General features: G+C 39.2%; 1 protein-coding gene across 1 annotated transcript in view; it reads right to left on the bottom strand.

Annotated features, from left to right (window-relative positions):
• Positions 1-23,935, bottom strand: part of SNX6 (sorting nexin 6) — a 63,390-nt gene that overhangs the window by 21,387 nt on the left and 18,068 nt on the right. The window contains exons 6-10 of the mRNA XM_053928354.2: positions 23,142-23,265; positions 9,780-9,875; positions 7,662-7,767; positions 2,318-2,393; positions 571-610 (exon numbers count right to left, since the gene is read on the bottom strand). Coding sequence (XP_053784329.1) covers positions 571-610; positions 2,318-2,393; positions 7,662-7,767; positions 9,780-9,875; positions 23,142-23,265 — 442 coding nt within the window. The remainder of the gene's footprint in view (positions 1-570; positions 611-2,317; positions 2,394-7,661; positions 7,768-9,779; positions 9,876-23,141; positions 23,266-23,935) is intronic.

Here is a 23,935-nt window from a genome sequence, read left to right as displayed (position 1 = left end):
GTGGGTTCAGTCCCTGGTCAGGGTACGTAGGAGAGGCAACTGATCGATGTTTCTCTCTCACATCGATGTTTCTCTCCCTCCTCTCGTTCCCTCTCTCTAAAAACAAACAACTAATTAATTATTAAAAAAAAGACTGATCCCTAAAAACCAAGATTATGTCATTCATAAATTATTATTACTGTGAATGAAACCTTCTGCAGTTGTATACTTGACACAACTCACTTTTAACCCAGTGTACCAAGGGGGATGAAAAGCAATATAGTCTTGGTACAGTTATGATGAATCTAAGACTTTCTTGTAGCTTACAAAGCCCCAGGAAAGGATTATTCTTCATAAAAATAAACCTAGTCTCCATAATGAACATGTTTTCTGATCAAGAATATAAACATCTACATAAATACCAAAAGGCTGTAATGAAAACTGAATTTCTTAAAAAACTCTCAGATTTTCAAATTTAAATGCTTCTTCATCCCTTGGAAGTGTAACTCATCTTCCTCAATAAAGCTAAACAAGTTAAACACGACTGCATGCAGAGATTTAGGTGATCAAAGGTTAATTAATAGTACTTACTCTCGTTTTATCAAACAGTTCTGAAACTTTGAGAAAAAACCTGGGAGAGAAAAATATTTCATCAGAAGCTACCTTTAAATAATTTTCCATTTCAAACATTCAGAGAATACATAATGACCCAATTGTATGAATAATGAACATTCTTGTCTCATTGCAATAATATTCAATGGCCTTGCTTACTTCATTTAGTTTAACAAAAACATCTCTGTACTTCCACCCATAATAAATGATTTGAAATATGTTGTTACAGAAAAAATGCTGCTCATTTCAAGATAACAGCTTAAGTTATACATTAAAACCTAAAAATTTTATCTTGATATTCTTTAGTAATATGCCACATAATACTAAATAAGCCTATACCTTCAAAATTCCCCTCCCCACCAATAGCAAGAAGTGTCCTTGGTTGAGGATTAAAAATAAAATTTTAGAAGGCTGATTTATAAGGAAAATACAAGTTGGAGCAGCTTTTGAAGATATCTGATAGTTATGATTTAAACATTTTTAAATAGGGCTGCTTTATTTGGTAAACAAGAGAAATCAATAACCAATTTATCTCAGAATTCACTTTCACTTTTAACTAAACAGCCTTGCTCACAAGTGTTGACAACTAACTAAACACATCCCAAAGCCAAACTACTAAAGAGTATTCTGTAAGGTATGTAATTATAGATGATATTATAATAGGATTAGGGCAAATACTACCGAAACCTAAAGCACAATTTTATGAACCTCACTTTACTAAAAAGAACTTGCTTTAACAGGGTTACATCAGATAACAAACACAAAGCAAGGTTGACCCTTTTTTCTTCTTATCAAAATATTAAGAACTAATTCTTTGGGAAGGAAGCATGTTAATTAGTGTAAGCTATGGTACCTTGCTTTGCTGAAAAACTTGGATCTTACACATCTACTGAGAGAGGATATACTAGAGAAAAGTTCAAGGATGTGGTTTAGAAAAAGTTTTTCCACTTAACATTTTTTAAAAAGCGAATTAGTCCTGACCCGTGTGGCTCAGTTGGTTGTGCATCATCCCACAAAGGTAAAAGGTTACTGGGTGTGATTCCCAGTCAAGGCACCTGCCTGGGTTGTGGGCCAGGTCCCCCGTTGAGGTGTGTGAGAGGCAAGCAATCAATGTTTCTCTCACACACTGATGTTTTTCTCCCTCTCTTACTACCTCCCTTCTCCTCTAAAAAATATAAATAAATCTTTCAAAAGTAAGTGAATTATTCTTCAGTGAAGAGTTGGGTTTAAACAATGTTATAGGAGTAACGAAAATGAACTAATATTAAAGTGAAAAACTAGCATAAAGTAAATAAAGGATAGCTGTGTAAGCAAACTTCCAGAGAGCGTTTCACACTGACATGCAGAGCACCTTCCTTATCCATCCAACTGCTCTAACATTCACTAAACTATAAAAACTAGAATAGCCAGCCTCTTAACAAAGTACAAATCAGTAACTGACATAAATCCTGTCTCATCCTCTCTCTCTTAAACACACACACCCCAACATATTTTCATCAAATAAAACTTCGTAAAGGTTAAAAAAATATGTATTAAGGTCCACTGAGAAAGAAAGGGAAGAGAAAAACTGACATGGACCTAGGTTTGTAAAGAAGCTCCTTGTGTTTTGACAAAAATTATTCCAAAATGTCCACTAGGTCTTGAGCATTTATTGTGTGCCCAGGCTGCCAACAAAATTTGTTTTATTTTATATTTACCATTTTAAAAAAAAAAACAGAATCCTTACTTGCATATATCTGTAGAATCCTGAGTTCCTAAAGCATATAACGAAGAACCAATTCTATTGTAATCATCTGCAGCACCTATGGAAAAAGTTTAAAGAATTTAATATATTTATTCATTGATTGAAAAATACTGAGACCTACTTGCCAAACAATGTATAGGCAGTATGGGATACCATAAATCTAGTGAAGGAAATGAAAACAAAACTATAATATGATGAACATTATATTAGAAATAAGTACAAACTACTTTAGAGGCAAGGGAAACATGATCTCACCTAAGTCAGGAAGGGTTTACAGATACTACGGAATGAGTTTGAGCTTGTACAATGAGCAAATCTTTACCAGGTAACGTGGAAGGAGAGCATTCTGGATAAAGGGAAGAGCACGGAACAAGGCCAGCAAGGGAGTTATAAAGGAGAATAGTGTATTCAGAGAGCCTTCTGGGACTATGTCACTGAAGGGTGCAGATAGGGAATAGATGGAGTTGAAGATGAAAAAATAGATCGGAAGCATCTTGGAGAAAAAAGGTTTTTGTAAGCCATGATAACGTTTGGATTTGACCTTGTAGAAACGCATGTTATTAAACATCTTACAATCATAGTAGTAGTAAAATCAAGGTGATGAGAACAGATACTATGCTTGATCTAAGTGAAAAGGCCAAGAAGCGATCCTGGTAAAGATTTTATATTTCAAAAAAATACTGCAACTAGGAAACTGCTATGTCAGGCACTGAAGGCCAGGATCAAGATAACGGGAACAGTGAGAGCACAGATGAACTAACACAGCCGAAAGGTATTTAGGAAGCGTAATAGGCAGGATCTACAAAAAGTAGACCGGATATAGGAGGGGAAATTATGGACCTTGATAAGCTAGATAAATGGTGGCACCATTACCCTTGGGTACTAGAAGCAAAGTGCTAAACTTTAGCACAACACTCTTCCTCGGACTTGCCCTAAAGGACAGTGCACTTGTTGAGAAAAGATTAGAGCAGATGTGTCTATTTGGTTCAGAGAAAAGCTAGAATAGTGCAGTGGTTAAGAGCGTGGACCTGGAACCAAACTGCTTACAACCCAGTCCCAGCTTCCCAACTCACCAGCTCTATGACCTAAGGCATATGTATCACCTAGCCTGTCTGTGCATCAGTTTCCTCGTCTGGAAATCAGGATAATAACGGTACCCACCTCGTATTACTATTTGGAGATTTAAATAAGTTAATAAATATTCCTATATACCCAATACATAGTAAGTACAGTGCTAATTAATGAAATTCAAGACATCCTACAGTAAAATTCCCACCTATATTAGCAGTATTATTACAAGACTTCAATGTATTTATTCCCTAATGAAACAGTAATCCTTACATTATACTTTCTTATGTTGTACAAAGTATATTAAATTGGTAAGGGTAAAATTGATCTTTTATAAAGAAACTTTTAGCCCTGGTTGGTGAGGCTCAATGGATTAAGTGCTGGCCCGTGAACCAAAGGGTCGCTGGTTTGATTCCCAGTCAGGGCACATGCCTCGGTTGCAGGCCAGGTCCCCCGTAGGTGCGTGAGAGGCAACCAATTCATGTATCTCTCACACATCCATGTTTCTCTCCCTCTCCTTCTGCCTTCCCTTCTCGCTAAAAATAAATAAATAAAATCTTAAAAAAAAAAGAAATTTAAATAGTAGGATTCCATTTTATAACTAAATTTTTCCTAATTAATATAATCAACATTAATACATTCACATTTACAAAGTTTTTTTGTTTTGGGGGAAAGGGATGCTCATGAGCTGGGGCTGGGGCCTGGTTATGTGGGTTTCTCAGGAAGGCAAGAAGGGTGCAGATGGAGCCCACAAGGTGTGCTGTGTGACTTCAGTGTGTGGGGGAAGTAAGTGCAGGTCCTAATGGAGGAGCTGGGATAGTTTTTCTTTTTCTCTTTTTTAAAGATTTTATTTATTTATTTTCAGAGAGAGAAACATCAATGTGTGGCTGCTCCCCGCGTGCCCCCAACTGGGGACCTCGCCCACAACCCATGTGTCCTGACTGGGAATTGAACTGGCAACCCCTTGGTTCACAGGTCGGTGCTTAATCCACTGAACTACACCAGCCAGGGCTGGAATGGTTTTTAACAGAGGTATTTTATCCTTAATGTCATTTAAAAAAAAGATTTTATTTATTTATTTATTTCTAGAGAGGGGAAAGGAGGGATAAAGAGAGGGAGAGAAATATCAATGTGAAAGAAAACATTGATCTGTTGCCTCTTGTACATGCCCTGACCAGGGACCGGCTGCAACCCGGTATTGCCTGTCCCAGCAGGCAATTTCACTGGCGACCTTTTGCCTTGCAGGACAATACCCAACCAACTGAGCCACACCAGTCAGGGCACTTTAATGTCATTTTAAGAAACAAGGAAACTAACACAAGACCAACTATGTGACTTGTCCAAGGCTCCAAAACAAATCAGTAATGAATCTAGGAAGAGATTTAAGTTTCCCATACTTTTGGTTTATAGTTTTTCATTATTAAACAGGCAAGTATAAAACTACTACTTCATCAGCAGAAACCTGCAAATCAGAATGATATAAAAAAGTAAAATAAAAAATAACCCTGGCTGGTGTGGCTCAGTGGATTGAGTGTTGGCCTGTGAACCAAAGCGCCACTGGTTTGATTCCCAGTGAGCGCACATGCCTGGGTCACAGGCCAGTTCCCCAGTAAGGGGCACACGAGAGGCAACCACACATTGATGTTTCTGTCCTTCTCTTTCTCCCTCCCTTCCCCTCTCTCTAAAAATAAGTAAAATCTTGAGGGGAAAAACCCACAAAATCTTAATTAAAAAAAACAAATAAACAAACCTTTTAACCATTCCAAAAGAATGACTGTGTAGAAGTCACCAAGCCAGAGACTTCTTTATTTCCTTTCTATCATGGCATGTAACAATACTCCAAAATGGAGGCTCATACTTGTCTCTCTATTAGAAGTTTTCAAACTTTTTGGTCTTAGGACTCCTTTCCACTTTTAGAAATTAACGAGGACCTTAAAGAGCTTTTGTTTATGTGGGTTATATCAATCAACATGCACTTACTTTTTTTTAGGTTAAAAATTTTTTAATATTTACTAATTCATTTAAAAATAACTTTCAGCCCTAGCTGGTGCAGCTCAGTGGATTACATACCAGCCTGCAAACCAAACGGTCACTGGTTCGATTCCCAGTAAGGGCACATGCCTGGGTGGCAGTCCAGGTCTCTGGTGGGGGGCACCTGAGAGGCAACCACACATTCTCTCCCTCTTTCTCCCTCCCTTCCTCTCCCCTCTCTAAAAATAAGTAATAAATTTTTAAAAAATAACATTTTATTAAAACCATTATATGTTAACATAAGTATCATTCCAAATGAAAAATAACTATGTGTATTTTAAAATTAGTGATCAGAGTGACACTGTTACATTTTTGCAAATCTCTTTTGTGTATGGCTTAACATACTATAGCTAGATTCTCTTATCTGCTTCTGCATTCAATCTACTGCAACATATTATTGCTTTTCTTCAAGTATGTGGAGAAAATCCAGCCTCAGATATGTAGCTAGAAAAGGAAGAGGTATTTTACTAAAATTTTCAGATAATTGTGAATTTCTTTAACACTACACCGAAACTCAACAAACTGTTGTTTATTTAAGTGTTAGTTGTAATAGAGAATCTAAAATTCCATTAATAACTTTTTGTACTCTATTACATTAAACTCCACTGGTATAAATTATAATTACCCCATAATATAAGGTTGATCTAACATTTGAAAATCAATCAATGCAATTAACCATATTAATTGACTACAAGAGAAAAACCACGTGACTATCTCGAGTTACAAAAAGATCATTTGACAAAATCTAACATTTACTCCTGACTTTAAAAATCCTCTCAGAAAACTAGGAATTCAAGAGAATTTTTTCAACCTAATGAAAGGATTTAGGAAAAATCTACACCTAACATCATAATTAATGGTTTAAGACCAAATGCTTTCCCCAGAAGGGAAGGAACAAGGCAAATATAAACTAATCTATTATGCCCTCACCACTTCCATCAGTGCTGTAGTGGAGGACAGGCAATATATAGTACACCGGGGCAAGGAAAAGAAAGAAATGGCATCTAAACGGGAAAGGAAGAAGTTTTTAGTAGCAGACAATCATCTATGTAGAAAATCCTAAGGAATCTACAAAACAGTTACCAGAACCAGTGATTTATTTAGTAAGGTTGCAAGATATAAGATCAATATTGAAAATACACTGCATTTCTACACATTAGCAAAGAACAATCAAAAACTGAAGGGTAAAAAACACATCATTTACAAAGCATCAAAAGCAGTTAGGAATCAGTCTAACTAAAGCTCTGCACATTCCAAAACATAAAACACTCTGGGAGAATTTAAAAAGCTAACGAAATGGAGAGTACACCATATTCGTGTACAGAAGATCAACTTAAAAATGTCAGTCCTCCCCAAAATGATCTACAGATTCTATACAATTTCAATCATAACCCCAGCAGGCATTTTTGTACAAAGTGATAAGCTGATCCTAAAATCTGTGTGAAAATGGCCCTGGCTGGTGTGGCTCAGTGGATTGAATGCTGGCCTATAAACCAAAAAGGTCGCTGGTTTGATTCCTGGTCAGGGCACATGCCTGGGTTGCCCGCCAGGTCCCCAGTTGGGGGCATGTGAGAGGCAACCAATTGATGTATCTCTCTCTTTCTTTCTCCCTCCCTTCCCATCTCTCTAAAAATAAATAAATGAAATCTTTAAAAAAAATAAAGAGGGAGACCACTACTGACCTATTAGCTAAAATTAAAAAAGACTGATTATCCTTGTTAACAAGGACGAAGAACAACTCTAATGCACAGCTGGTAGGAATGTAAAATGGTACAATTATTTTGGAAAAAAGTTTGACAATTTTTAAAAAAGTTATACACTTACCACATGACCCAGCCATTCTACTTCTAGGTATCAATATTATCCAAAAGAAATGAAAGCATGTGTCTATACAAAGACTTAATAAAATGGCTCATGTCAGCTTTATTCATAATAACCAAAAGCAAGCAACAACTCAAATGTCCATCAACAGCAGAATCAGGATAAACAATCATGGAATATCCATAAAACCAAATACCATTCAGCAATACAAAGCAATGAACTATTGATACACACAACATGGACTGTATTGAATTTCAGACCCAGACAATAAAGTATACAGATTGTCATTCCACTTGAAATACTGCTCTATATCAAGACTTTTTACAAACTGTAAATAATATAATAACTTTATATGTAATTATTCCATTAAAAATACAAGCTTTAGCCACAGAGAAAAGAACCTTACTTTTGTGGGATCTTGTCATCCTATCAGATTTAGCAGATGCATCCTTAACTCGGTTATGATATTCTAAAAGGAATGTTCGTTCATGCTCAAAGAAATCATCTACATCCTATAGGATCAAAAGAAAATACGAACTTTTCAGTTACTTGCTTTACTGTAATATGTAAACCATTTTGTTATCATTATAATCATAAAAGGTCATCAGTAAAACACCAATGCTATCCTCTAATAATTAGACATTATACTGATTTCACCAACAAATTCAGACTTTAACATATATGAATTTCTATCTGTCAAGTAATAAATCTTCTACGGTTTTGCCACTGAAGGCTTCCCTGTAAGGCTCATATTCACAAGCTGTACTCCGAAACACGTTCCTACTTGTGCTCTGCCTCTACACTCCAACAAATACGTTATTGCCAGTGACAGTGGCCAACTTTTGTAAGAAAAATAATTCTGATAGTCAAGTAAGTCTATTTCTCCTGGTCTATTATGTATACTATGGGCCATTTCAGAAGGCTGCTAGGCCTTTGGTCATTAGGGCCCTGACTGCTTTGGGGAACCTGGCCAAAGCAACTATCTGAGAGCAATTATTGTATCAACCACTGTCTTCAACCTTTTTTTTTTTTAAACAAAATGGGATAAACATTAAAAATAAAAATTGTTAACAGTACTTTCCTCCCTTCTAAAATGGCCATTCTTTATTGAAAAAGCACCAGCTGAAATGATATAATTCAAAACCCAAATCAACAGAACACTAGAAGGAAAATTAACTTAAATTTAAATGTAAATTTGTAATTCATGTGTACCAGTTTTCCTAACTGTATAAATGGGAGTAATACTATCTAACTTGCAAGACTGTAGTGAAGATTAAATAAAAATATTGTGGGTTACCAAATATCGCATTGTAAATGTTAAAAAAAAATGCTAGTTCTTACTTTATCAAAATTCTAATCAATACAGTGGTTTACAGCAAATGCTAAGAAAAATATTCAATATTAGTGCATAAACAGCATCAAAATGGAAGCAAGCTGAATTCTTATTAGAAAGTAGCCATAGCACATGCATAGTCAATATATCAACTGACCTGTCTCTGAAAAATCAAAGTATATAGTACTTGAACTACTAGAAAAATCAGAGTATAAATCAAATAAATAATACTTCACTCCTAGGTTTCATTGGAGATGTATCTATAAAGCAGGTAATGATGACAAAGCTACATTATCACTAAGCAATTGCTTGAAAACGTAATATAAGCATTTTCCTCTTATACTTTGATGATAAGTCTTCAGACAAATCAAGTCTTGTACCTTTATTAGATTAAGAAAAATTTAGGTGTTATTTAGGTAAATAACTTTGTAAGTATTTTCATATCTATTATCTCATTCAATCTTTCCAACAATCCTGTAAGCCAGGTGATATTATTAACCACATTTTGAAAATGGGAAAACTAAGATTCAGAGAAAGAGACTTTTCTCAATGACATATAGCTACTACCAGACAAGACTAAAACCTCAATTTAGCTCTTCTAATTCCCAATCCGAACCCAGGTCCTCCCCTAACACTTGTAAGGCCAAGAGCAAGTGTACAAATGAAGGCAGCCCCTGTTTGGGGCCCACCCTGCAGCTCTGTAGGGCACCCAGAGAGACCTCATGTGCATGTAGCTGGACAGTCCATCCTGTACACTGACCTTCCCCATGCCTTTCCTCTACCCAGCTGTCCCATGGTCATTCCCTGACCGCCCATGGAGTGCATATACCAGTGTCACAGTCCACGTACCAGAAGATGAACTCGAGGAAAAAGCCCATGTGAGACCTGGAGGAAGGCATGGGACTTGGCCAAGGAAATATAGTGTTCTAGATAACTGGAGCACAGTCTGCTTTGAAGGGAAGAGGCTCCAGGTGGGCAAATTCCACTGGACCTGTGGATCTCTCACCCTTGGAGAAGGGAGCTCTCTAAACAGTGCCCAGGCAGGGGGCGCAGTTCCCCAGGCCTAAGGATTCTACTGCCCAACCATCTCTTTTACCCCAATATAATCTTTTGCACATCCATCAATCTAGCTTCCTCTTAAAAGGAGTAAATTCTCAAACCAATACTCCTGTTAATCAAATAAACTCTTACCTTTACTCCTGAAACAATCACTCCATCTGCTGATTTAACCATGTTTTTAAAGAAATCTTCAAGTTTCTCTTTTTTATTTTTTCCTCGCACACTCAACTAAAAGAAGGGGAAACAGAAGTTAGCATTTAAAAAATTACAAATGGGAAGTTATGCCTCCTTTATTCTCTGATGTCAAAATGGCAACCCCAAAAGAATCCCAGTTTTTTAAACTCAATAAAGTAGCAATTTTATCATGTAGATCGGTGATTTCCAAACTTTAGGGAATTAAAGAGAAGTTTGGCCTCACTCTAAAATTCAGATTTAGCTGATCTACAATAAGGCCTAGGTATCTCAAATTTTGAAAGTATATTTAATAATAATTCTGTTGTAAGTAGCCCTCTCATCATACTCTGTCAAGCACTACTATATTAATGTAAAGAAAACTCAAATTTTAATTCAAAAGTTCTTTAAACATAAAATTAATTGCTTTATAATATACCATCTTATGATCCTGTAAAAGCTCTGAGAATATATTCTGCAAATTCTTCACTCTACATTCATTCAAATATCATCTCCTGTCCTGTTTTTGGTGTCAGCAACTTCTAGGGCAAGGGACACAAAAGATGACTTTGAGTGGCATGAATGGTTATCTAAAGGCAAAACTGAGAAGCAGCTAACTCTGACTTTATCACTTGCTGCACCACAGTGTCCCATAAAGGACCATCCTCTGATTTCCTTATCTACTGGCATGGCTTCAGTGTTCACCTTTATGGAAATAACTCACAAATCTCTATCACTACCCCTAAGCTCTTTCCTGATCTTTAGACCCAATTGCCTATTATCATACCCTTATATGGAGATTCTGCTAACCTCACTTTTGGTGAGTCTAGAACAGTACTCATTATAATCTAAACTCCAAAATTTTCCTCTTCCTGGTTCCCTATTCATGGACCTTCTACCCAACCAGTCTCTCACACTCCTACATACTCCCTAAAACTCCATACCTCTCATTAAAAATCTTTAAATAATCTACGACTTATTTCTTTCTCTCACAGCTCAAATTCTACCAGCAAATGGCTGAAATCTGTCTTTTTCCACTACCTCCGTCCTAGTAAATGTCCATATTATCTCTTGCCTTGACTACTACATGGGACTAGTAGTAACATCCTTCATCTCAATCCTATCCAGTCTGCTGCTTTGGAGTAAGTTTCCAATCAAATTTTGAACATCTCTTCCTTACTCAATAACAGTTTCACAATGTTCAGAAAATAAAGGCCAATCTCCTTAGTATGATATTCAAGATTTTCAACAATCTGATTCAACTTAGCTTTCTACCCACTACCTTACCCCCTCAGAACCTTATGTTCCAAATAGTTCTCAAAAGAAGCTCTGAACTTTTAGGTTCCTCTGTACCTGAAATGGTACCTCCCCTCCCACCAAAACTGCTATTCAGACTTAAACATCCAAATTAAAAGGCATCTCTGCATGTAACCCTTCCAAGTTAGAATTCACTACTCTATCTTCAGGCCTCCCAACACACATCCATTTTTTTTAACTGCATTTTTTGAGGGATACTGATTAATTCATTCATTTACTCATTTAACAAACCAATAAAAAATGTATATTATAGTCAGGCATTATGCTAAGTGCTAATAATGTAAAGATATTTAAGAGGTGGTCCCTGTTCTTAAAGTAACTTATGGTATAGAGGAGGATATAGAGAAGTAAGCATATGATTAAGCATATATTGTGAGCAGTATGTTAGAGGCATCCATATCGCACAAGGGGGACCACCCAAGGAACTTAATACAGACTCAGGGAGTGAGAAAGAAAAGACCAATTAAAGACCGAAGGAACAGTCAGGGGCAGCTTCAATAACCCAGATAAAGACTATGAAAGTCAGAACTAATCTTTAGGTCTGGTGGAAGAAGGAAGTGGGCACATTCCTAACACAGTAAAGGAGTAAAACAGATGCAATTTGGTGACTCCTAATAGGAAGAGGGAGTAGGAAGAGTCATGGGTAATTTTCAGGTTTTAAGGAACTAGGAGGTGACAGTACCTTCCTTGAAATAAAGAATATAAGAGGAGGCATAGGTTTAAAGAAGAGTTCAACGAAGGGTAAAATGCAAAGGGGACATCTAAATGGAGCTTTTCAGGAGGTTGTCTAATAAATAGAGCTGGGACTCAGGAGTGCTACAGATTTATACGTTAACAGCAGCGTACAGCATCTGAAGCCATGGGAGTAGATGAGATACTCAGGGATAATTTATGGAATCAGAAGTCTAGAGGTTCCTAGAAGTCTAGACTTCTTGAGAACTCAATGAGGAACCTTGGAAGCATCAGACTTAAATGAATGGATATCTGGGAAGTAGCCACAGAGCTAAGAGGAAAACTCAGAAGAGATCTCAAAGATCCAGAAGTACATGGGATCCAGCATAGTTAGAAAAACACCTTAGTCAAAATAGGCACAATGAAATACATCTCATTAGTAGAATAAAGGACAAAAACCACACATAATCATCTCAAAACTGTATTTTTTTTCATGGTAAAAGCACTTCACAAACTAGGAAAAGAAGGGAGCTTCTTCAACCTGATGAAGGACATTTGTGAAAAATCCACAGCTAACATCACATTGAACAATGAAATAGTGAATGCTTCCCTCCTAAGATCAGAGACAAATCAAGGATGTCTACTTTTGCCTATATCTAAAATTGTACTATATGTTCTATCCAGGGTACTTAGGCAAACAAAAGAAATATTGTGAAGGACATCCAGAGGAAGTCCTTTATTTACATCTTCCATGGAGAGGAAGATGTAAAGGAAGAAAAAAAAAGAATGCCAAAAAATGAGTGTGGCTGCCAAGGTGGGTGAGGGTTGTGGGGGTATAGAAAGATCAGGAATTTGGGGAGCAGGGAGAATGGGGGGAAAGGTACCGGGAATAAGAAGCATAAATGGTAGGTACAAAATAGACAGGGGGAGGTTAAGAGTAGTATAGGAAGTGGAGAAGCCAAAGAACTTACGTATGACCCACGGACATGAATTATGGGTGGTGGTGGAGAATGCTGGTGGGAAGGGAGGTGTAGGGCAGAGGGGAATAAAAGGGAGAAAAAACATGGGACAACTGTAATAGCATAATCAATAAGCTATACTTAAAAAGAAAAAGTTCTGGGATTTGATTTCTGATTGGCTTCTACTCCCAGTGAACAAGGTGAGAATCTGATCAAGATGAACTGATTTGGACTTTTAAGAGAGAACCAAGATAGTGGCGTAGGTAGACACACTGCGCCTCCTTGCACAACCAGAACTGACAGAAAATCGAAGGGCAAGGAAGTCCGACACCAAGTAGATAAAAAATAAACATTCATCCAGACCGGTAGGAGGGGCGGAGACGGGCACCGGGGCAGAGAGGACTCGTGTTGCCCTGGCGGGACCGAGACTGGCGGAGTGTGGGACGAAGGGGGCGGGCAGTCTGACCTCTAGCAGACCCTGCGGCCCCACATTCGTGCACAGATAAACCAGGACGAAGGATGGGGAGCGAAGCAGAACGAGTAACCCAGGGCTCCAGCGCGGGGAAATAAAGCCTCAGACCTCTGATTGAAAATACCCGTGGGGGTTGGGGCAGCAGCAGGAGAAACTCCCAGCCTCACAGGAGAGGTCGTTGGAGAGACCCACAGGGGCCTAGAGTGTGCACAAGCCCACCCACTCGGGAACCAGCACCGGAGGGGCCCAATTTGACTGTGGGTAGCAGAGGGAGTGACTTGAAATCCGGTGGAGAGTGGAGTGGGCACCATTGCTCCCTCTCAGACCCTGCCCCACGTACAACATCACAGCACAGCAACCAGCGTTACCCCGCCCCGGTGAACACCTAAGGCTCCGCCCCTTTAAGTAACAGATGCGCCAAGACAAAAAAAAAGGCCCAAATGAAAGAATAGATCAAAACTCCAGAAAAAATACAACTAAGCAATGAAGAGATAGCCAACCTATTAGATGCATAGTTCAAAACACTGGTTATTAAGACGCTCACAGAATTGGTTGAATTTGTTCGAAAACTAGATAAAAAAATGAAGCCTATGCTAAGAGAAACAAAGGAAAATGTACAGGGAACCAATAGTGATGCGAAGGAAACTGGGACTCAAATCAATGGTGTGGACCAGAAGGAAGGAAGAAACATCCAACCAGAAAAAAAAATGAAGAAACAAGAATTCGGAAAAATGAGGAGAGGCTTAGGAACCTCCAGGACACCTTGAAACGTTCCAACATCCGAATTATAGGGGTGCCAGGAGAAGAGGAAGAACAAAAAATTGAAAACTTATTTGAACAAATAATGAAGGAGAACTTCCCTAATCTGGCAAAGGAAACAGACTTCCAGGAAGTCCAGGAAGCTCAGAGAGTCCCAAAGAAGCTAGACCCAAGGAGGAACACACCAAGGCACATCATAATTACATTACCCAAGATTAAATGCAAGGACCTACATCCAAGATTACTGTATCCAGCAAAGCTATCATTTAGAATGGAAGGGCAGATAAAGTGCTTCTCAGATAAGGTCAAGTTAAAGGAGTTAATCATCACCAAGCCCTTATTATATGAAATGTTAAAGGGAGTTACCTAAGAAAAAGAAGATAAAAAATAGGAACAGTAAAAATGACAGCAAACTCAGTTATCAACGACCACACCTAAAATAAAAACAAAAGAAAACTAAGCAAACAACTAGAACAGAAACAGAACCACAGAAATGGAGATCACATGGAGGGTTGTCAATAGGGGAGTGGGAGGGGGAGAGGGGGGAAAGGTATAGAGAATAAGTAGCATAAATGGTAGGTAGAAAATAGACAGGGGGAGGGTAAGAATAGCGTAGGAAATGTATAAGCCAAAGAACTTATATACATGACCCATGGACATGAACTATAGGGGGGGGATGTGGGAGGGAGGGGGTGGGCAGGATGGAGTGGAGTTGGGGGGGGGGGAATGGGACAACTGTAATAGCATAATCAATAAATATATTAAAAAAAAAAAATTTCCAGTCCATCTTTTTAGGTTTTCCCCAAAACACCATTTACTGATATTAAAAGGGTTATTATAATGCATCGTCATCATCTCTACTAAGCACATATTAGTTTGTAAGAAAGAAAAACAGAGCAGGTAAATACTGTACTCACCTTCTCCCATAATCACTGCAAAATTACAAATACAGAACCATTATTGAGAACCAACTGAAGTCTAGCAGAAGAGAAGTCTTATAACTAAGAATATACAAAAGCAGCCATGGAGAGACTGATAGGAGGGATGGAGATGCAAAATAGACTGTTTCCACAGGGTGGATAAAAATTGGGAGGGATATCTCAACCACAGAGGTACCCCTGAGGAGCAATTAGGTCCAACCCCATACCAGGTTTCCAGTGCCCCAAAGAGAAGTCCCCATAACTTCTGTCTGTAAAAACCAGCAGAGATGGAGGGTAAGACAGAGGGCTTCTGGAGTCCCAGGTGTTCCTCTTAAAGGGCCCAGGCACAGACTTATTCATTTACTTTGAGCTCCAGCACTGGAGCAGCAGTTTGCAAGACACCAGGAGCGGAGAACTAAAATATAGTCTGGCTTTGGGTCAAGAGGTGGAGGAACAGCCTTCTCGCAGACAGAAGCGCTGGCAGAAGCCACTGTTCCTTTGCTGTGCCCTTCCCCTGTAGATGAAGGCTGGCACTATATCTGGGTTTCCATCAACCTGGCCAACACTCTTTATAGGGCCCTGGTCAATGACTCCCTGAGAGCCCACCCCATTCAACTTGCGGGCCCATTCAAGTTGCTTCTCATGGTTTTCCACACAAATGGTGTGTCTTGGCTCATGATGTGGACTTTCCAAAAATCTCTCAAGGGTTCATGAACACTAAACAAGCAGCACCTTGCCTCATACCTCTTGCTAAGCAGCCCCAAGCTCAGCACTAGAGGCAGCTAAACTCAGCTCACAGCTTTACATCTCCCAAGCACCTCCAAACTCAGGACAAGTGGCAACCATCTGCAGACCACTTTATAGCTCATACCAGGTGGCCCAGGCAGAGCACAAACAGCAGCTTATCTTGGTTTGCACCTCCCAAGAGGCCCCAGAACCAACACACTTAGCGGTCATCTTCTGGTCATACCAGAGCACCAACCACCTCCACAAATGACACACTCAAAGGGCAGACTCGGCAGGCACTAAAGCCCTGCTAGGGCAAATGCTGCTAAGGAGCGTCAGCTCCCATATAATAGCTCCTCCATTGTGGTCACTGCCAGTCCTCTCAACCAATCAGCTTGAGGGTCAAAGCCTCCAAACAGCCATCAAGGCTTAACTACAAGAGGAGGGAATGCATAACCCACACCAGAGATTCATGTGGAACACCTGACTCAGGTGAACAGAGAGACTAGACCACTGGGCCCCTGGGACACCTACTACATAAGGCCATACTACCAAGACCAGGAGATGTAACAGCTTTACCTTATACACAGAAATAGGGAGGCAGCTAAAACGGGGATACAAAGAAACATGCCCCAATGAAAGAACAGGAGAAATCTTCAAAAAAAGACAAAATGAAATGGAGGCAAGCAATGCCCTGATACAGAGTTCAAAAGGATGCTCAAGGAACTCAGTGAGAACTTCAACAGCATAAAAAAGAACCAGAAATGAAGGCTACAATAACTGAAATGAAGAATACATTACAGGGGATCAACAATGAGGCAGAGGACCAAATCAGCAATTTGGAAGATAAGGTACCAGAAAACACCCAATCAGAGCAGCAAAAAGAAAAAAGAATCCAAAAAAATAAGGAAAATTTAAGGGGCCTCTGGGATAACATTAAGTGTACCAACATTCACATCACAGAGGTACCAGAAGGAAAGAGAGAGAAAAAGGAATTGAAAACCTGTTTGAAGTAAAAATGACAGAAAACTTCCCTAACCTGGTGAAGGAAATAGACATATAAGCCTGGGAAGCATAGAATCCCAAATGAGATAAACCCATATAGGCCCACACCAAGACATAACATAATTAAAATACCAAATGTTAAAGACAAAGAGAGAATCTTAAAAGCAGCAAGAGAGAAGCAGTTAGTTACCTAAAAGGGAGTCCCTACAGACTGTCAGATGATTTCTCAGCAGAAACTTTGCAGGCTGGAAGGGATTGGCACAAAATATTCTAAGTGATAAAGAGCAAGGACCTAGCCCTGGCTGGTGTAGCTCAGTGCATTGAGCGCTGACCTGTGAACCAAAGGGTCGCCGATTCGATTTCCAGTCAGGGCTCATGCCTTGTTTGCAGGCCAGGCCCCTGGTTGGGGGCATTTGAGAGGCAACCAGTTGATGTATCTCTCACATATCAAAGTTTATTTCCCTTTCTTTCTCCCTTCCCTCCCATCTCTCTAAAAATAAACAAATAAAATCTTAAAAAAAAAAAAAGAGCAAGGATTTACAACTAAGATTACTCTACCCAGCAAAGCTATCATTTAGAATCAAAGGACAGATAAAGGGCTTCCCAGATAAGAAAAAGCTAAAGGAGTATTACAAGAAATGTTTTAAAGGGTCTTCTTTAAGAAGAAAAAAAAATCACACAGTCTGCCCTGAGAGTTGCCATGGTTTCCTACTTCAACAGTACCTGAATGGAACAAGGTGCTTGACCTCCATCCCAGCCAGCCACCCAGATGCATCCTTCTGCCCCTCCTCACAGCGTCCTCAGACTGCCCCAAGGCCCCTGTCACTGCTCCAGCGTCATGAAGTCACCTCTCTTCAACCGCCCATCATGACGACTATGTCCACCTCACAGGTGTGCCAGAATCACACCAGGACTCAGAGGCTGCCGTCAACCACCAGATCAACCTGGAACTCTACTCCTCCTGTATCTACCTGTCCATGTGTTACTACTTCGACCATGATGAGGTGGCTTTGAAAAACTGCCAAATATTCTGTTCAATCTCATAAGGACTGGGAACATGCTAAAAAACTGATGAAGCTGTGGAACCAACAAGGTGGTTGAAATCTTCCTTCAGGATAGCAACAAATCAGACTATGACAACTGGGAGAATGGGCTGAATGCAATGGAGTGTGTGTTACACTTGGAAAAAAGTGTCAATCAGTCACTACTAGACTTGCACTAATTGGCCACCCTCATTATGTGACTTTATTAAGTCTCACTACCTGAATGAGCAGGTGAAATCCATCAAAAAATTGGGTGACCACTTAACCAACTTGTGCAGGTTAGGGGCTCCTAAAACTGGCATGGCAGTCTCTCCTTGACAAGCACACCCTGGGCGACAGTGAAGAAAGCAAAGCCTTAAGCTGGCTTCCCACGGCCATGGGGGTGACTTCTCTGCTCACCAGGGCAGTGCATACATGTTGGAGTTACCTTTACCTTTTCTATAACTTGTACCAAATCATCCACTTATGTCTTTCATTTATACCATTCCTTCAAATAAAGTAATTTGGTACCCCCCTAAAAGATAAAAATATGAACAATAAAATGGCAACAAATACATGATCTATCAACAACTGAATCTAAATAAACAAAATAAATGAACAAGCAGAACAGAAACAGACTCACAGAAACAGAGAACATTTTGATGTTTGCCAGATGGGAGCGGGGTTGAGAGGATAGGTGGAAAAGGTGAAGGGATTAAAAAGTACAAATTGGTTGCTACAGAACAGTCACAGGGATGTAAAGTACAGCATAGGGAATATAGTCAATTATATTCTAATAACTACGTATGGTATCAAGTTGACTTTGCGATTTATTAGGATTATTACTTAGTAAGTTATATAATGTCTAATCACTGGGGTGTATGCCTAAAACTAATATAATAATGTGTGTCAACTGTAATTGAAAAGTAAAGATGATTTAAAAATGAAAAATAAATAAAAATGTCATAATGATATGACAATACCATAAAAAAAAGTGTACCATTAGTGAAAAATAAATCTACTTTGGTGGGAGAAAATTTATGAAATCCTAAGAGTTCTGAAAGCTACTTACAAAGCTGATCTAAGCATTTAATAATCTTTCACTAATTATTTCCTTTATTTATTTATTTATTTAATTTATTTTTAGAGAGAAGGGAAGGGAGGGAGAAAGAGAGGGAGAGAAGCATCAATGTGTGGTTGCTTCTCACATGGCCCCCACCGGGGACCTGGCCCACAACCCAGGCACGTGCCCCAAATGGGAATCAAACCAGCGACCCCTTGCTTCGCAGCTTGTGCTCACTCCACTGAGCCACACCAGCCAGGGCTTTCACTAATTAGTTTAATAAATGTTTCTGTCACACCTTAATTGCTAGACACTATTCTAAAACAGTAAGGATACAGTGGTGAAAAACTAAAGTCTTACTCTCAGAGAGCCTACATTCTAGTAAAGGGAGGTAGATAGTATATAAACAAAGTTTAAAAGTACAGGTACATAATTTCAGATAGTCGTAAGGCTGTGGCGACAGGACAGAGTACCTGGAACATAAGGCTGCTGCTTCCCTTGCTGAAGTAGCCTTGAACTAATACACCCATGCCTCATTCTATGCCTATACAGTCTACCAAATTACTGTACTAAGGTCAATAAATAAGGTCCTGCAAAGAAATAAATAAGGTCCAGAAAAAAACAACTCATAAAGGTACAAAAGTGATGACAGCATTTTATCATGTGTTCTTTCCACATGTTTAGCAATCCTACTATGAATCATTTTTAGCCTCTTATAATTCACGACATAGCTAGCATTCTTTATAATTTCTATCTATAAAAGACCACATGAGAGTACCACATATCACATTTATGCCTGCGAAAATACCTATGCTTGGCTTCCAGTCAAGATGGAGGCGTAGGTAGACACACTTTGCCTCCTTGCACAACCAAAAGAAGGACGACAACAATTTAAAAACAAAAAACAACCAGAACTGATAGAAAATCAAACTGTATGGAAGTATGACAACCAAGGAGATAAAGAAGAAACATTCATCCAGACCAGTAGGAGGAGTGGAGATGGGCAGCCGGGGCAGACAGGACTCTCGGCAAGGCGGGGTCTGGCGGACCCAGGGAGGTGGCGATTTGTGGAAGGGGGCAGGCCAGGCTGCAGCTGGCAGACCCCACATTCGCGCATAGATAAACCGGGAGGAATGGTGGGGGAGCAAAGCAGACAGCACAACCCAGGGCTCCAGCTCAGGGAAATAAAGCCTCAAACCTCTGATTGACAACACCCGTGGGGGTTGAGGCGGCAGCAGGAGAAACTCTCAGCCTCACAGGAGAGTTCGTTGGAGAGACACACAGAAGCCTAGAGTGTGCACAAGCCCACCCACTCGGGAACCAGCACCGGAGGGGCCCAATTTGATTGTGGGTAGCAGAGGGAGTGACTGAAGTCCAGCAGAGTGGAGAAAGCGCCATTGCTCCCTCTCGGCCCCTCCCCCACGTACAGCATCACGGCACAGCGAGACTAGCGTTACCTCGCCCCCGTGAACACCTAAGGCTCGGCCCCTTTATGTAACAGGTGTGCCAAGACAAAAAAAAATGGCCCAAATGAAAGAACAGATCAAAGCTCCAGAAAAAATACAACTAAGCAACAAAGAGATAGCCAACCTATCAGATGCACAGTTCAAAACACTGGTAATTAGGATGCTCACAGAATTGGTTGAATTTGGTCACAAATTAGATGAAAAAATGAAGGCTATGCTAAGAGAAACAAAGGAAAATGTACAGACAACCAAGAGTGATAGGAAGGAAACTGGGACTCAAATCAATGGTGTGGACCAGAAGGAAGAAGCATCCAACCAGAAAAGAATGTAGAAACAAGAATTCAAAAAATGAGGAGAGGCTTAGGAACCTCCAGGACAGCTTGAAACGTTCCAACATCCGAATTATAGGGGTGCCAGAAGGAGAAGAGGAAGAACAAAAAATTGAAAACTTATTTGAACAAATAATGAAGGAGAACTTCCCCAGTCTGGCAAAGGAAATAGATTTCCAGGAAGTCCAGGAAGCTCAGAGAGTCCCAAAGAAGCTGGACCCAAGGAGGAACACACCAAGGCACATCAGAATTACATTACCCAAGATGAACCAGAAGGAGAGAATCTTAGAAGCAGCAAGAGAAAAGGACACAGTTACCTACAAAGGAGTTCCCATAAGACTGTCAGCAGATTTCTCCAAAGAGACCTTACAGGCAAGAAGGGGCTGGAAAGAAGTATTCCAGGTCATGAAAGGCAAGGACCTACATCCAAGATTACTGTAATCAGCAAAGCTATCTGTTTAGAAAGGAAGGGCAGATAAAGTGCTTCTCAGATAAGGTCAAGTTAAAGGAGTTCATCATCACCAAGCCCTTATTATATGAAATGTTAAAGGGATTTATCTAAGAAGATAAAAAATAGGAACAGTAAAAATGACAGCAAACTCAGTTATTAACAACCACACCTAAAACAAAAACAAAAGCAAACTAAGCAAACAACTAGAATAGGAACAGAACCACAGAAATGGAGATCACTTAGAGGGTTATCAACAGAGGAGTAGGAGGGGGAGAGAGGGGGGAAAGGTACAGAGAATAAGTAGCATAAATGACAAGTGGAAAATAGACAGGGGGAGGGTAAGAATAGTGTAGGAAATGTAGAAGCCAAAGAAGTTATAAGTATGACCCATGGGCATGAACTATAGGGGGGGAATGTGGGAGGGAGAGGGTGGGCAGGATGGAGTGGAGTGAAGGGGGGGAAATGGGACAACTATAATAGCATAATTGATAAATATATTTAAAAAAAAAGAAAATACCTATGCTTAAACTGCTATACTTATGTGATCCTGAGTTACTTGAAACCCTGTTAAAAAATTCATTTTCTCTACAGCTAGCTAAGCTTAAGCCATGTTATCATTATATCTAATACAACCAAACTAGAAGAACAAATTTATATACAAAAAGTTTTTTAATCTTGATGTTGACTTGTAAGCAAAAAAACACTATGCTACATTTGTTTTCTGCTAAAATTATGAGTTAATTTGTCATCCAAAGATAGACCCCAAGATCTGTATCACCCACCCACTAAAACTTTTTTCCAGCCTGATGAAAAAAGAAATCTTTAAAGCTCAACCATCTCAATCTCTCTTTCTGCACTATAACAGTTTTTAGGCTGAGAAGGATTAAGAGTGATCAACACTGAAGGTCAATTAAACAGATCAAGAGTCAATGATTAAACTAAAAATAATGTCGAATTCTTTTTTTTTTTTTTTAAGATTTTACTTATTTTTAGAGAGAGAGGAAAGGAGGGAGAGAAACATCAATGTGTGAGGGAAACATCGATCAGTTGCCTCTCACAGCTCCCCAGTTTGCCCTCAACTGGGGACCTGTCCCATAACCCAGGCATGTGACCTGACTGGGAATTAAACCAGTGACCTTTTGGTCCACAGGCTGATGCTCAATCCACTGAGCCACACCAGCCAGAGCTGAAACATTAATCAATTTTATAACCCTATTTCTTTCTTTCTTTTTTTAAATGTTGCCTTAAAAAAAAACTTCACCTGCGGATATGTTTATTGATTTTAGAGAGAGAAACACTGATGTGGGGGAAAGAAACATTGATTGGTTTCCTCCCATATGTGCCCTGAGCAGGGATGAAACCTGCAACCTTTTGATGTACCAACTGAGCCACCAGTCAGGGCTATAACTGTTTCTTCTTTTCAGATTTTTAAATTTTTATTTAGAGAGCGGGGAAGGGAGGGAGAGAAACATCGATGTGTGAGAGACACACCAATTGGCTGCCTCTTGCATGCTCCCAACTAAGGGACCTGGCATGCAACCCAGGCATATGTCCTGACTAGGAATTAAACTGGCAATCTCTTGGTTCACAGGCTGACGCTCAATCCACTGAGCCATGCCAACCAGGGCTAACCTTATTTCTTTTTTCTTTTTCTTTTTTTAAAAGATTTTACTCATTTACTTTTAGAGAGAGGGAAGGGAGGGAGAGGGGTAGGGAAACATCAATGTGTGATAGATGCATTGATCGGTTGTCTCTCACATTCCCCCAAGTGGAGACCTGGCCCACAACCCATGCATGTACCCTGACTGGGAATCAAAAGAGCAACCTTTCAGTTCACAGGCCAGCACTCAATTCACTGAGCCACACCAGCCAGGGCCAGGGCTAACCCTACTTGTTAAGAAGTTCATAATTCAGGATGAAAACCAATGTCCCATGTAGTGACATGGAGTACTCTCATTTCTTCATTTAATCTACTCAAGTTCTACTAAAATAATACGCTGCCACGGAAAAAGTATCATTTTAAACTGCCTTAAAAAATAAGAACACATTATAAGAGAAGGCCTTAAGCCTTTTCTAACTACTCCCTGCCTTTTCCAATGACTCTTTAAAATAGTACTTTAATCAATTCAGTACTCACATCTTGATTATAATTCAATACTCACATCTTGATTATATTCCAAGAAGACATGGAAATTTAAATCTTTCCTCAAAATAGGATGTGCTGCCACACGACACAGGAACACTTCATGCATCGCAACAGTCTTCTTGAATATGGCCAAATATTCACTGGAAACAATACACAAAATTAAAGGTAAAACACTGCATCAACTAGAAAATCATCTGCAACAGTATTTTCAGCAAATACTCTGAATTCTAAATGCAAAATCAGAGACACAAAAATATAATCCAGGTAAACAAAGGTTTTAGTTGGACTGTTAATAAAATATGTAAAATCTAGCTCTGAAAAGGCTTCATGCTAGTTAATAGTATTTATTACATTTAAATGTTAATATTTTTGGTTTTATGAATCTTTTTTTCTATACAAGTTGATTTTAAAGGTAACTACAGGGGTGTTTGATTTCAGCTTCAGAGAAAGTATACAACAAATTACTGGGTACAATCTTAATGATTCAATTTCTTATAAACACCTTCATATAAAAAATATATCTAAACCCAAACCTAAATAAGCATATTTTCAACATTAATAAATATTTTCATCGAATGACCCAGAAACACAAGATAAAAAACACAACACGAAGAGACTAATTTTTGCCATTACATCAAAGCACTGTGTTTAAAATATTTTAATATCAGTGAATCACAGCGATTTTATAGCAACACATGTCAGTTTGAAAACAAACAACAACAACAACACTCAAGGAAAAGGCCCAATATTCTTGCTTCAACTACGTGCAAGGAGGATAAGTTTTACATACCAGCAAACCAGCAGGACCAA

Source organism: Desmodus rotundus, chromosome 7 (genome assembly GCF_022682495.2).
Source record: "Desmodus rotundus isolate HL8 chromosome 7, HLdesRot8A.1, whole genome shotgun sequence".
Lineage (NCBI taxonomy): Eukaryota > Metazoa > Chordata > Mammalia > Chiroptera > Phyllostomidae > Desmodus > Desmodus rotundus.
The sequence above is the reverse complement of the archived record's forward strand: the minus strand, read 5'-3'. Positions and strand labels throughout refer to the sequence as shown.